Source organism: Gastrolobium bilobum, unplaced genomic scaffold (genome assembly GCF_033153095.1).
Source record: "Gastrolobium bilobum isolate Gb01-03AN ecotype WA unplaced genomic scaffold, APGP_CSIRO_Gbil_v1 utg16768, whole genome shotgun sequence".
Taxonomy (NCBI): domain Eukaryota; kingdom Viridiplantae; phylum Streptophyta; class Magnoliopsida; order Fabales; family Fabaceae; genus Gastrolobium; species Gastrolobium bilobum.
Window position 1 is genome coordinate 181,165 of NW_026896315.1, and position 13,301 is coordinate 194,465.

The 13,301-nt window shown below is 36.8% G+C and overlaps 1 protein-coding gene across 1 annotated transcript; it reads left to right on the forward strand.

Moving 5' to 3' along the window:
* Window positions 1-546: 546 nt before the first annotated feature.
* On the forward strand, window positions 547-11,367 carry LOC133298915 (tRNase Z TRZ1). The gene is made up of 9 exons (XM_061498305.1): window positions 547-670; window positions 1,670-1,918; window positions 2,122-2,284; window positions 2,382-2,452; window positions 2,957-3,052; window positions 3,664-3,777; window positions 9,601-9,669; window positions 9,777-9,851; window positions 10,959-11,367. Exons 2-9 carry the CDS (start codon window positions 1,679-1,681, stop codon window positions 11,031-11,033), a joined length of 903 nt encoding a protein of 300 aa, XP_061354289.1. The 5' UTR covers window positions 547-670; window positions 1,670-1,678; the 3' UTR covers window positions 11,034-11,367.
* The last annotated feature ends 1,934 nt before the right edge of the window (window positions 11,368-13,301 follow it).

The window sequence follows — 13,301 nt, forward strand, 5'->3', positions numbered from 1 at the left end:
CTCGTTGTAAAGAGAATATAAAAAAAAAAAGTGTAGTGAAACTCACTCACTTCTTTTTTTTTTTTTTTTAATAACATTATGGGGCGAAGCCTCAAACAAAAACAAACAAACAACCAGAAACAAAAAATAACTATCCAGGGTCTATATCCCTACAAGAGGAGATTCTCTGAAGATCATGATCAAATAACTAAGCAAGGTGAAATGACATAACTCTATGACTCCAGAATCCAGTAAGCAGGTAAATTTTTTGGAAGGTGAAACTCACTCACTTCTTTATTAGTGTAGCAGGTAAATTTTTTTCGAGCAGCAAAGAGAGAAATATTTTTCCCTATTTTAATTCTAACTAATGTCAAATATTATTTTGAAGTTAATAAAAATCATAAAAATCAGCCATAATAAAGGAAAATTTAAGGATGTATTTTGAAGTTCATAAAACAAATTTTGTAACATATTATTTCGATCAACCGGTGAGAAATAAAAAATATTGTGTATCTAACTATATTATACATACACGTGACATTAATGAAGATGAAGGAACTAAAACGTGTTGGCTAGCACAGCTATTCTGTCATTGAGGTTCCTTTATTACTTTGACTTGGAACGGGTTTGGTTCTTCTCAGTCTCAGCCACCATTTCTTGTGGCTTTTTGTTTTTGGGTCTTTTTTATAAAGTAAGCTTTTCCTCAGAATGATGTTTACTTGTATTCTATGTAATAATTTGTTTAGAAAGTTCTGTTTGGATATTTAGCTTAGAAATTATGTGTTATATGAAATCTCAATCCCACCTCTTAATTTCTACCTACCCAACATTAACTGTTTTGGGTTGCGTTAAGATTTTGTGAAAAATGAACTGGATTTAGTTTTTAAATTATATAAAATTATGTTTTGATTAAATGCCCATATACTGTTTGATATATGTTCTGAACCAAATTGGACAAGCGTGTTGATATTGAATGCATTGGCAGTCAAACTACCTTGCTGCAATTTTCAATCATCAGTGCTATTTGATTCGTGGGTTTAATGAATTTTTTTTTTTTTCTATTCATACGCCTTTTACGGAGATGCAAACGTGTGTTAATGGCGTTTACAAAATTTGTTTTGGTGTAGTAATATTTTACAGCAAAATATTTTCTTTGCCTCCAGACAAGGATTTTTGCAAACGATGGAAATTGAATTTGAATTCCCATGCATTTCAAATTATCTGAAAATTTGAAACTCTCATCCGATCACTGCATTATGGAAACAGCTAGAAATGTCCAAGGATATTCCTCTTCTAACAGGGTTTGCTTCCATTATAGAGAAGGGGAATGTAATGTACATAACCCAACCTGAAGATTTTTTTGTTAATTTACTCTTAGTATTAGTGTATTTCCATTAGTGGGAAGTGGGAACAAAATAGTTTTGGAAGTTAGAAGATTAAAGGATGGTGCAAACTTTTCATTTAGACATTGTTAATTATTGCCTTTTTATATTTCAATGTTACTCTGAGATAAGACTTGTATTTTTTTCGTCCTTTTCTCTTAAGCACTAATGGTTCTATCATATCTTATATGAATGTTCTGATTCACATCTTCACTCTTCACTTCTAATTTTATGCATTGATCTTTTGTTCTAAACCTCTGCTTCGACTTATTATTTTCCCCTTCTTTTCCAATCCCTTGTATCTTCAGTTAGTGCTCATGGAGTCCATATGTGAGGCGACCAAGTCAGTCAGAGAAATACGGGGCTCAGACTCTTCTTCGAAGAAAGCAAAGGATCTGAACATTGAAGGATACCCAGTTGGGGGTTTGTCCATTGGAGGACATGAAACATGCATAATTTTTCCCACACTTAAAGTAGCCTTTGATATAGGTCGCTGCCCACCTCGAGCTGTTTCCCAAGACTTTCTTTTAATCTCCCATGCTCACATGGATCACATTGTTAGTCACTTCCTTTCATGCAAATGCATGCATATGATTCAATTTTGGAATTTTAATTCACATATATTATAATATTGTTAAACCATTTGACTAATTTTTTGTTTCCCCTGAAAATTAACATATTACACATGCTTTATATAATATATGGCTGAATGAACTTCTTGTTGAACTTCCATTTTATGACATACATTTACTTTTGACAGGGAGGACTACCAATGTATGTTGCCACACGTGGTTTGTACCGCATGAAGCCCCCAACGATTATTGTACCAATATCAGTAAAAGAGGATGTAGAGGCACTCTTTGAGATTTACAGGAAAATGGACCAATCGGAGCTTAAGCACAACCTGATTGGCATGGATGTAGGTAATTGTTGGTCTCAGTCAAAATGCTGCAATTACACAATTTAACTTCAAGTTTTTCCACTCATGTACAGTTGTTGTTATTTCATGGCTTTCTGCAGGAGAAGAATTTTATTTGAGAAAGGATCTTAAAGTAAAAGCTTTTCGGACTTACCATGTAATACCCAGCCAGGTAGCCAGCTAGCAACATATGTTTCTTTTGAGTCGTAAGCTATTCAATGTTATTACAGACTAGGTCCCTCTTTGAAAAATATTGTGGCTTTTGATTCTGGTACTTTTAAGAGTGAAAGTCACAAATTTGAGTTTTTTAAATTGTTTTGATGATGCTATTCCCATTGATTTTTAAAAGCCTCGTGTACTTTTAAGAAGCACTACAGTGGATGGTTTTTGGAGCTTTTATGGCTATACAAAAATATACAGAACCTTTATTTTCTCTTAAATTCTTAAGTTATCCTTCTGCATAGTTTGTAATATCTGTTGATGTTTTGTAATTTTAGATATATAAAGCATTCTTGAAATGATATTTGTCAAACATCCTTTTAATATATGTGCAATTCACTGCATCTTTTTATCACATTTTATCCATCAAAATTTCAAATGACCTTTAGCAACATCCTTATCATGGCACCTACAGCATACCCATGTGGGACTTAACTATTATGCATGTTTTTTGCAGGGTTATATACTTTACTCTGTAAGACAGAAACTTAAACCAGAGTATATCGGCCTTTCTGGAAACGAAATTAAGAATTTGAAGTTGTCTGGTGTGGAGGTCAGTCTTAATTATTGTACTAATAAATAATTTGACAAATTTACATCTGGACAATTTCACAATTTTCTGTATGCGTCAACCAATTTTTGCACTTGTTAATTGCTAGTTTTCCATTTATTTGTTACTTGCATTTGGTTTATTTATTGCATTTGATGGCGAGAAAGTAATGAACTTGCAGCAGGATGTAGTAGATTATTGACTATGGCCATGAAGGATGAATTAAATTTGTAGTCAACAGCTCAACATAATGTTTGTGTGATCTAAGTTCATTTGATGACTACAATAAAGTTTCTATAATTTAATTGTTTCGTCTCCCTTTCTTATACTTTAGATCCTGTGCACTATATAATACTAAAAAATTGAACACATCTAACATTGGTCCTGTCCTTGCTGTACCAAGAAAATAAAGTTTTGTCTGTTGTCGAGGATTTCTGTTTCTGATATGCTGAATCATATCATTCAAATTGAGCTTTATGTAAAATTGCTATTATTTAATTAATTATTGTTCTGCCCTATATTTGCATTGAATTTTGGGATAGAAGTTCTAGTCGTCCATCTTTGATATCATTTGGTTTCACTACACATGCTCTACCAAGCTGGGTTGTTTGCAGATAACATACACTTTGACGGAACCAGAGATTGCTTTCACAGGAGACACCATGTCAGATTTCATAGTTGATGAAAATAACACTGATGTCTTGCGGGCTAGAGTTCTTGTATTGGAGGTGAACTACTTTATCCAATACTTTTGACGCTATGAATTATGATTGTTAGAAATAATATTAATTTATTATTATTAGAATAGTCTAGAATAGTTTAGATTGTGGGCTTGGCCCATTAGGTCTTTTAGTCTCTATAAATAGACAGCCTCCTTGTACAGACTTACACACTTGAATATACAATATATTTCAGATTCAATTTGGTATCAGAGCTCTCGATCTGAGGGCTCTGCTTCCGCATATATATCTTTTCCTTTCTTTTTACTGCCGTGCATCATACCGGCAACCATCCTTTCACACCTAACCCTTATTTAGTCACAAATTTCTTGTCCTCAACCTCGTATCATCAGGAAAAAGATCGTCAGCCTCCGTTCATCGCCGGAAACCGCCACAAAACCACCGTCCGCCACTGTTCACCGCCGTCAGACTGCTTTTCCGGCGACTTTTTCGACCAACCACCACGCGATCAGGAGCGGCTCAGGGAGGCGACCCTGTCTGTCCAAGCCGCGTGTTGATCGGAGCATCCACGCGCCGGTGGAAGTCTCCGGCGGCCGAACCACTGTTCCGGCGCATGAGCCACCGTCCGGCCACCGTTCCAGGCCGGACCACCACCATCTTGCTCGCCTCCTCACCCTCTTTCCAGATCTGGTCTCTGTTCGTTGTGGGTCTCATCCGTTTGAAAGATATCAGTGAAAAACCCGTTGTTTGGACACTTTTGTGCAACGTTTTTGCGCGATTTCTTGCTTTCTTGTAGTTCTTTGCTATTTTCTGGTCATCTCCTTTTATTTTGTGATGGAGGGCTCAAATAATGCGTCCAAAAACACGACTGGCATTATCTCTGGTACTACCCCATCTCCATTCTTTTCTCGGGCCAGTGATTCCAATTGGAACAGTGGACGCGGTCGCAGACGTGGCCGCAGACAGAGGCCTCGTTGCAATTATTGCCAGAATGTTGGGCATTTTGAAGAACGCTGGTATAGGAAGTACCCTCATTTGAAGCCACCGTCTGCCAAATTTGCTCAAACTGATGTTACGCCACCTTCAACTGGATTAGTAACTCTTTCAAGTGCCGACTATGAGGCACTTCTCAAGAAGGTTTCTTCTCAGCATCCTACTCAAGACACTGATAATCATGTTGCTTGTTTTTATCAATCATCTCTTGGACCCTGGATAATAGACTCAGGTGCTACTCATCATCTTTGTGGTAATAAAGATCTCTTCACTTCACTTTCTTATTCTAATAACCTACCCCCTGTCACTCTTGCTGATGGCACTAAGGCTCCTGCTCGTGGAATTGGGGAAGCCAACCCAACTCCCCTTTTAACTTTGAGTTTTGTTTATTATATACCTGGCATTCCTTTTAATTTAATCTCTGTTAGCCAGTTGATTCATTCTCTTTCATGTACTATTACCTTCTCTAAACAATCCTTTTCTATGCAGGATTCGGGTACGGGGAAGACGATTGGAGCAGGCGTTGAGTCACGAGGTCTCTACTATCTGATTGCACCACCTTCTCCAGTAGCCTGTTCTCTCACAGAGTCTCCTGAGCTAATTCACAGCCGTCTGGGTCATCCAAACCTCTCCAAGCTTCAGCGTATGGTTCCCTTTTTATCCAATCTTAAGTCTTTAAACTGTCATTCTTGTCAGCAAGGAAAACACACTCGCTCCTCCTTTGCTAATAGAGTCAATAAAAGAGCTGATGCTCCTTTTTCTATTGTTCATTCTGATATTTGGGGTCCGAGTCGAACAACATCTGTTTTGGGTTTTCAGTATTTTGTCACCTTTATTGATGATTTCTCCCGTTGCACTTGGGTTTATTTAATGAAAAATCGTTCTGAGTTATTTTCAATTTATCAAAAGTTTGTGCAGAAATAAAAACTCAATTTGGTGCTTCTATTCAAATCTTGCGCAGTGATAATGCAAAAGAGTATGTGTCTCTTGAATTTTCTAAATTTCTGGATACACAAGGGACGATACACTAGACTACCTGTCCCCACACTCAACAACAAAATGGAGTCGCTGAACGTAAAAATAGACATCTAGTTGAAACTGCACGTACCCTTCTCATTCATATGAACGTCCCACTCCGTTTTTGGGCAGATGCTATTATCACCTCATGTTTCCTTATCAACCGCATGCCCTCTTCTGTGCTAAATAATGATGTTCCCCACAGTATTTTGTTTTCTGGAGCATCTTCTTATCCTCTGCTTTTACATATTTTTGGCTGTACTTGTTTTGTTCATGATCTTACTCCAGGTAAAGACAAGTTGACATCCAAGGCCTTCAAATGTATTTTCCTTGGGTATACACGTTTTCAAAAAGGGTATCGTTGCTATTCTCCTGATCTCAAGCGTTATATCGTTTCTGCTGATGTCACTTTCCTTGATCAGCAGCCTTTTCACTCTACTCCGTCTCCAGTGTCCCAAGTTGATCAGGTCCTTCCTGTTCCTTTTCTTGACTTGTCTTTACCAGCTGCAGGTGACCCTATTCCAGAGGAGCAACCAATTACCTCCATACCTGCAGATCGTCCTCTCCTCACATACCAGCGTCGTCAGCCTGCACCTCCTCCGACTTTGCCTCTTGATGACTCATCGCCCTTTCCCATCGGCTCTTCTCCTCTGGATCCTCCATCAGAGACTCCTCCCATTGCTCTTCGGAAAGGTATTCGATCCACTCGAAATCCTCATCCCCTTTATTCTTTCTTGAGTTATGACAGACTTTCTTCACAACATTTTACTTTTGTTTCTAGTCTCTCGTCTGTTTCCATCCCTAAAACCACAGGTGAAGCACTATCTCATCCAGGGTGGCGCCAGGCGATGCTTGATGAAATGCAGGCACTTCACTCCAATGGCACTTGGGATCTTGTTCGTGCTCCTCCCGGGAAGTCTGTTGTTGGTTGTCGATGGGTGTTCACAGTTAAAGTTGGTCCTGATGGCACTGTTGATCGCTTTAAAGCTCGCTTAGTGGCCAAGGGATACACACAGATCTTTGGTCTTGATTATGGGGATACCTTTTCTCCTGTTGCTAAGATGGCTTCTGTTCGCCTGTTTCTTGCCCTTGCCGCCATTCATCACTGGCCCCTTCTCCAACTTGATATTACGAATGCTTTTCTACATGGTGACTTGCAGGAGGAAGTTTATATGGAGCAACCACCAGGTTTTGTTGCTCAGGGGGAGAGTTCTGGAATGATATGTAAACTTCGGAAATCTTTATATGGCCTGAAGCAATCTCCTCGGGCCTGGTTTAGCCACTTTAGTTCAGTTGTTGAATCCTTTGGATTAATCAGAAGCAAAGCCGATCATTGTGTCTTTTACCGGCATAGCTCTTCTGGCCAGTGCGTTTATCTCCTGGTCTATGTTGATGACATTATCATTACAGGCAGTGATCAGACCGGGATTGATCAGTTGAAAGAGCATTTATTCAATCAATTTCAGACCAAAGATCTTGGCAGACTTCGATATTTCTTGGGGATCGAAGTTGCACAGTCTAGGCGGGGCATTTCCATCTGTCAGAGGAAGTATGCACTGGATATCCTAGATGAGACTGGCATGTTAGGCTGTAAACCCATTGATACACCTATGGACCCCAATGTTAAGTTATTACCAGGACAGGGGGAGCACTGCCAGATCCTAGTCGCTACCGCCGACTAGTTGGAAAATTGAATTATCTTACTGTGACAAGGCCAGATATCTCCTTCGCAGTGAGTGTTGCAAGTCAATTTCTTGATTCTCCCTGTGACTCCCATTGGGATGCAGTTATTAGAATTCTTCGATATATTAAAAAGGCGCCAGGAAGAGGTTTATTATATACAAATAAAGGGAGTTCAGAGATCTCTAGTTATTCAGATGCTGACTGGGCAGGTTCTCCTTCAGATAGACGATCCACCTCAGGGTATTGTGTTCTCTTCAGAGGAAATTTGATCTCTTGGAAGAGTAAGAAGCAAACTGTGGTCGCCAGATCCAGTGCGGAGGCAGAATATCGGGCAATGGCAAATGCAACCTGTGAGCTCATCTGGCTGAGTCAATTGCTGAAGGAACTCCATCTCTATGAACAAAGGCCTATGAAGCTCATTTGTGACAACCAAGCCGCTTTGCATATATCCTCTAACCCAGTCTTTCATGAGAGGACCAAGCATATAGAAATTGACTGTCATTTTGTTAGAGAAAAGATCCAGTCAAGGGAGATCGAGACAGCATTTGTCAATTCCAATGATCAACTTGCGGATGTATTCACTAAAGCTCTTAGAGGTCCCCGAATAGATCATATTTGTAACAAGTTGGGAGCTTTTGATATATACGCACCAGCTTGAGGGGGAGTGTTAGAAATAATATTAATTTATTATTATTAGAATAGTCTAGAATAGTTTAGATTGTGGGCTTGGCCCATTAGGTCTTTTAGTCTCTATAAATAGACAGCCTCCTTGTACAGACTTACACACTTGAATATACAATATATTTCAGATTCAATTATGATAATTAACTTAAGAGCTTGGCTGGTATATATGTACATAATCCTTCCTCAAATACAAGAAAGATGTCCTTGAGTTTTGTAAGTAATGCAGTAAATTTTGAATTTACAAGTGCTTTTGGTACTTGTAACTGTTGAAGTTCCGTGTCTTTTATTTTTATATGTAAGCATATAGTCAAAAATGAGATAGAGGAAATAGGATAAATGAATCTAATCAATTTTGCAGTAGCAACACAATCAATTTGGAAGCGGCTTGTTCATGGAGTCGCATCTCATAATAGACTTGCCACTGAAAACATCATTTTTTTTCAATCTGGTTAAATTTGTCGTCATATCTTTCATACTTCTTTGCTTTTTTGTTAGTATTATTGGGTATCTTCAAAGTACTAGATTTGGACTTCTACACCTTTAATTTAGTCCCGTTGAAACCTCTCATTTACCTGGCTCAGTTGCAAGGTACTTATATTAGAGGATAGCCTAGAATTTCTGCATATGTTGTTTCCCAAGATTCAACCTCTTGGTTCCGCACTTTACTTCTTAATTTAAATATCAATTATCAGGCTCAAATGAAGTTTTAAATTGATTTTCTTGGCAGCTGTTTCTTGTTCTGGTTTATTCATTTGTTGATCTTGCTGTGCGGCCTTCCCATTTGACTTGCTTAAGGCTACTGTGGCCATTTTTTATGATCCTTGTGTTGCTTGCTTTGATTTCTATTTCTGATTAGGCTTTTCCTTGGTGATTTATATTCTTAGTGAATTGGTGAATGGTAACCTTTTAACACATTTTCCGGAAGACTCATATGAATAGTGAATCCATCAAAGAGTAAGTCTTCATATAATTCCCCTATTTGATACCACTATGAATAGTATCAACTTAGCAGAAAGGCATGCTTGTAAATCCACACTTTAGTCAAGGAATAGTTTTACATTTGTTCTGCCATGGTCCACATTTAACTGTTGGCTCTTCAAAGTTACATAATACAGGAGCAATAGATTACCTTGTTGACATTCAATTTACATAATCCATGATTTGGATCAATTTAAAAATTTGTTTGAGCATCTAATCCATAATTCTTTCCTCTACAAAATACCAATTGTGAAAGGTACCTTGAACACCTTCATAATCAAATTACAAGCAAGCATCTCACTGTCCGTGCCTTTTGGATTTCAGATGCTTTGTTAATTTTATCTATTTACTCTGTAATTTCAATGAGGCTTTATTTTGAGTCTTTGACCATCGTTTTCTCATTTTTTGTCATTGCTTTTTCTTACCCAAACATAAGCCTAGTTTTTCCCTGTTTATGTTGATGGTTGGTATTTTAGTTTTACAAACAATCTTATTTATTCTACTTTGTTCATATAGTGCACCTTTGTTAACAATTCAATTACTGTGGAACATGCCAAAGATTATGGACACACTCATCTGTCTGAGGTATGCTACCTGCTGCAATCAATAGCTCACAAAGTTTCGTGTAAATATCAGTGGTTTTATCATTTTTATTTTTTTTTTATTTTTTTCTTCTAATGAATGTTCTTCAGATAATAAGTTATGCTGAGAGGTTACAGAACAAAGCAATCCTTTTGATTCATTTTTCAGCGCGTTACACAGTAGAGGTATGACCGTATGACATTATTGTTTTTGTCTCTAGAAAATGATACATCACCCCTCCCCATAGCCTTGGTCTTTACTGGGATCCTGGGAAAAGGTTGATATATGTTAGATCCCCCAAGTATCAACAGTAGTTAGTTAGAACAGTAGTCAGTTAGAGAGGGGAAGCAGACCGCCCAAGTTAGTTAGTTAGAGCAGTATAAATTGTAGGGGGGAAATAATTGTGAGGAGTTTTTGGTTTTGGAGTGGAATTTGGGGGGAAGAGCCCAGGTATCTATTTTTTTTTTTTGATACAAAAGGAATTAGAGAAAGGACCAAACAAGCACCACTACAAGCTACACAACCTAGGGAGACTCAATCCCATGACATCATTCCTTAGTAAACTCAGGCACCCATGGGGAGAGGAGGGGGGGGGGGGGGGGGGGTGGATATAACACTTGAACATCCCAAATCTGTTTATGTCTGTGACTCGCTAGGCAATCAGCGACAGAACTCCCTTCCCTATATGTATGGAAACATGAACCTCCCATTGTCTATTCTGAATAGAAATAATGCTGACTGATTAGAGGAGCCATAGGATGATTAGGAAGGTTACTCTAAAATACTTGGAATAGGAGGGTTAGACATCTGTGTGCAGTATTTTGTATCTTCATTTCCTCATCTCTGATCTTGTATCCCGTTGATACCGACCCAGAGATAGAGGTTTCTGTCAATAAACTTTCTATATACCAATCCAGTTCTATGAGTATAACTTGTTCCCTCCTGTTTGATGTGGAACAGGTTCCTTCCATGTTCCAAATAAAAACAATATTAAACTCATTTTTGGGAGGGCTTAACATTTCTGCAGCCGCCGTAGATAACACTCTTTACAGCTGATACAGAAAAGTGGGCCCCACGGTGTTTTAAAAAAAAAAAAAAAACAAGGATCCGTTGCCGTATCCTAGAATCCGCACACGGATCCTGGCTAGCTGTAGGTACAGCAGCTGCATAAATCATTTTGCCTTTTTGGGATGCTTGCTTGTTAAGTTGTTATTAGCTTGTAAATATTAGTTTTCTCCGGTGATGTTCTTTCGTTGGGATACTAATGCACCTGCTGGTGCTTATGATATTAGGAAATTCAACAAGCTATATGCGCGTTGCCTCCCTCTTTAGCTGGTCGAACTTTTGCACTTACTGAAGGTTTCTGAAAAGAAGAATGGACTTTGGTTCATTGCATAAATGACTGATGGAGTTCTTTTTTCCCCCTCCATCCCCACCTGCAACTATTGGCCATAGGCAGAATGTAACATAATCATTGATGGCAAATGTGGGAGCAGTGGAATGCAAGGTGAAATCCACATTTCATGTACTCTCTGCATGCTTCTCTGCGAGCCATTAGAGGACACTAAGTTTCATTGTAAACTTTCTAGATAATCCACATTTTGCACATTTATATGATATGTCCAAGTGCAACTCTCATTTTCCTTATTAATGATGTGTATGGAAATTAGAGATTTAATTTAGAGAAAATATGTTCCTGTGTGTTATCAAAGTTGCTCGGTGAGAGAAAAAGATTATGCACAATCTCATCATTTGATATCATTATTTGCATTGTCCTTTGCGTCTCTATCTACTGAAGTTACTCAATAAATATATCTTACTTTCATTTGTTATACGAGATATGTTTAGTTACACATATTTTACTTTCACATGTTATATGAGACATGAGGTAAATAAATTTGTCATTATAATTATTCCAAATTACCTAGTCTTTGTTGGGTAAATTCACTCTTCTTTCTCCAAATTTTCAGCTATAGCCCATTTCTTATATTCCTGCCACCTCAAGGTTAAAGGCTTAGAGATGCCTAACAGAGTTAACAATCTAATGGCCTGATTTTCTTGATGTATCGATAAACATATACTGCGTTTATAAGATCATGCGTAGAGCTACTTGACATTAGTAAGATATGACTGGTTTATGAAGTTGATATGTTCTTTATGACTAAGCGAGCTATCCGTGCTGAGGTCAACAAACTAAAGTTGCGTACGCGAGTAAAAAGAGCATAAAACTTGAGGGCAGCTTTTTTTAATCATGTTGCCCTTTACCTCATGAAAATAAGAGAAAAATTTTGGGGCACTGGATCTCTTTTTTACTAAAAAAGTAAAAAATATATTCTTTTTTACCCATTTTTTTTTATATTTTTCTTTAAATCCTAAAAAAAAAAAAATTAGTAAAAGGAAAACATCGAATTAAGTGTTCTTAGTGCATCAAAGTTTTTCTCTAAACCTAGGTGTCAAAAAGTGGATACATGAGTTTTTTCTAAAATAAATAAATGGTACAAGGACTAAGGTTAGAAGTTTGTAATGCGGTTCTCTGTTCGTGGCAAACCCACCTTGGAGTTCTAATTCACACGGACAAATCTAAACTATCCCGTGACACTCTAACACACATTGCTGGGCTTAAGAAATTGGTCAAACGTTGCGTTTCGTTTTTAATTTTAATTATTAGATTTGTTGGATTACGATTATCATTTTGTTGAATTTAATATAAATATTTGTGATATCTTATATTTCTTTGCAAAATTGATGGGTATTATAAGTTTAGCTTTATTTTTTTTGTTAAATTATTGAATATGAAATACAATATACACTACATAAATTAAAAATATTATTTAATATCAAAACATATCTTAACGTGTCAAAATTTAACATTTTTAAAATTAACGTGTCAAAGTATCGTGTCATGTACCCATGTCCCATCTCGGTGCAACATAGGCTATGCTTGGATGGCAGATTAAGGAGGGAAAAGGGGCAGTTTTCAAGTAAACTTTACTTTTGTTTGAGAATTTTTTAGAAAGCGGGGAGAAAAACTGCATATTATCATTAACCTTCCAAAATTCTGTTAGTTTCTTTACACGTTTTAAAAGGGATTGGTGTTTGTTTTTTTAAATGACATAAAATTGTATTATTTTAAATGAGATAAAGAGATACACAATAGAAATTATGAGGAGAAAGTGAGAGATTTTTTTTAATTTAAATTTTAAATAAAAAATACTGATTTTAACTAAAATGACTATCCTTTAAAAGGACAAATGTTTTTCCTTTAAAGTCATCCTAATTTAAACATTTTGAAGGAGTTTAAACTTTAAACATTCAAAAAAGAGGAAGTAGAAATAAAAGGAAAAAGTTCATAAACCCTCTTTTATCATTTACATCTTTACAAAAAATTTTTTATCAATTATCCCCTTGCCTTTTTTTTCCTATCCAAGTTCATCTTTAACATTATTGATAATTAAATTAAATTATCTATTTTACCCTTATTTTATATTTGGAGTTTTGTTTATCAAAATTAAAATGTAATCCTTAAAAAAAATGGTGGCACAATATATTTGATTATGACTAAAAAAAACAACACGTGTTTACAAAAAAATAAAAAATAAAAAATAAAACAACACGTAACTTATGGGAGAACAATA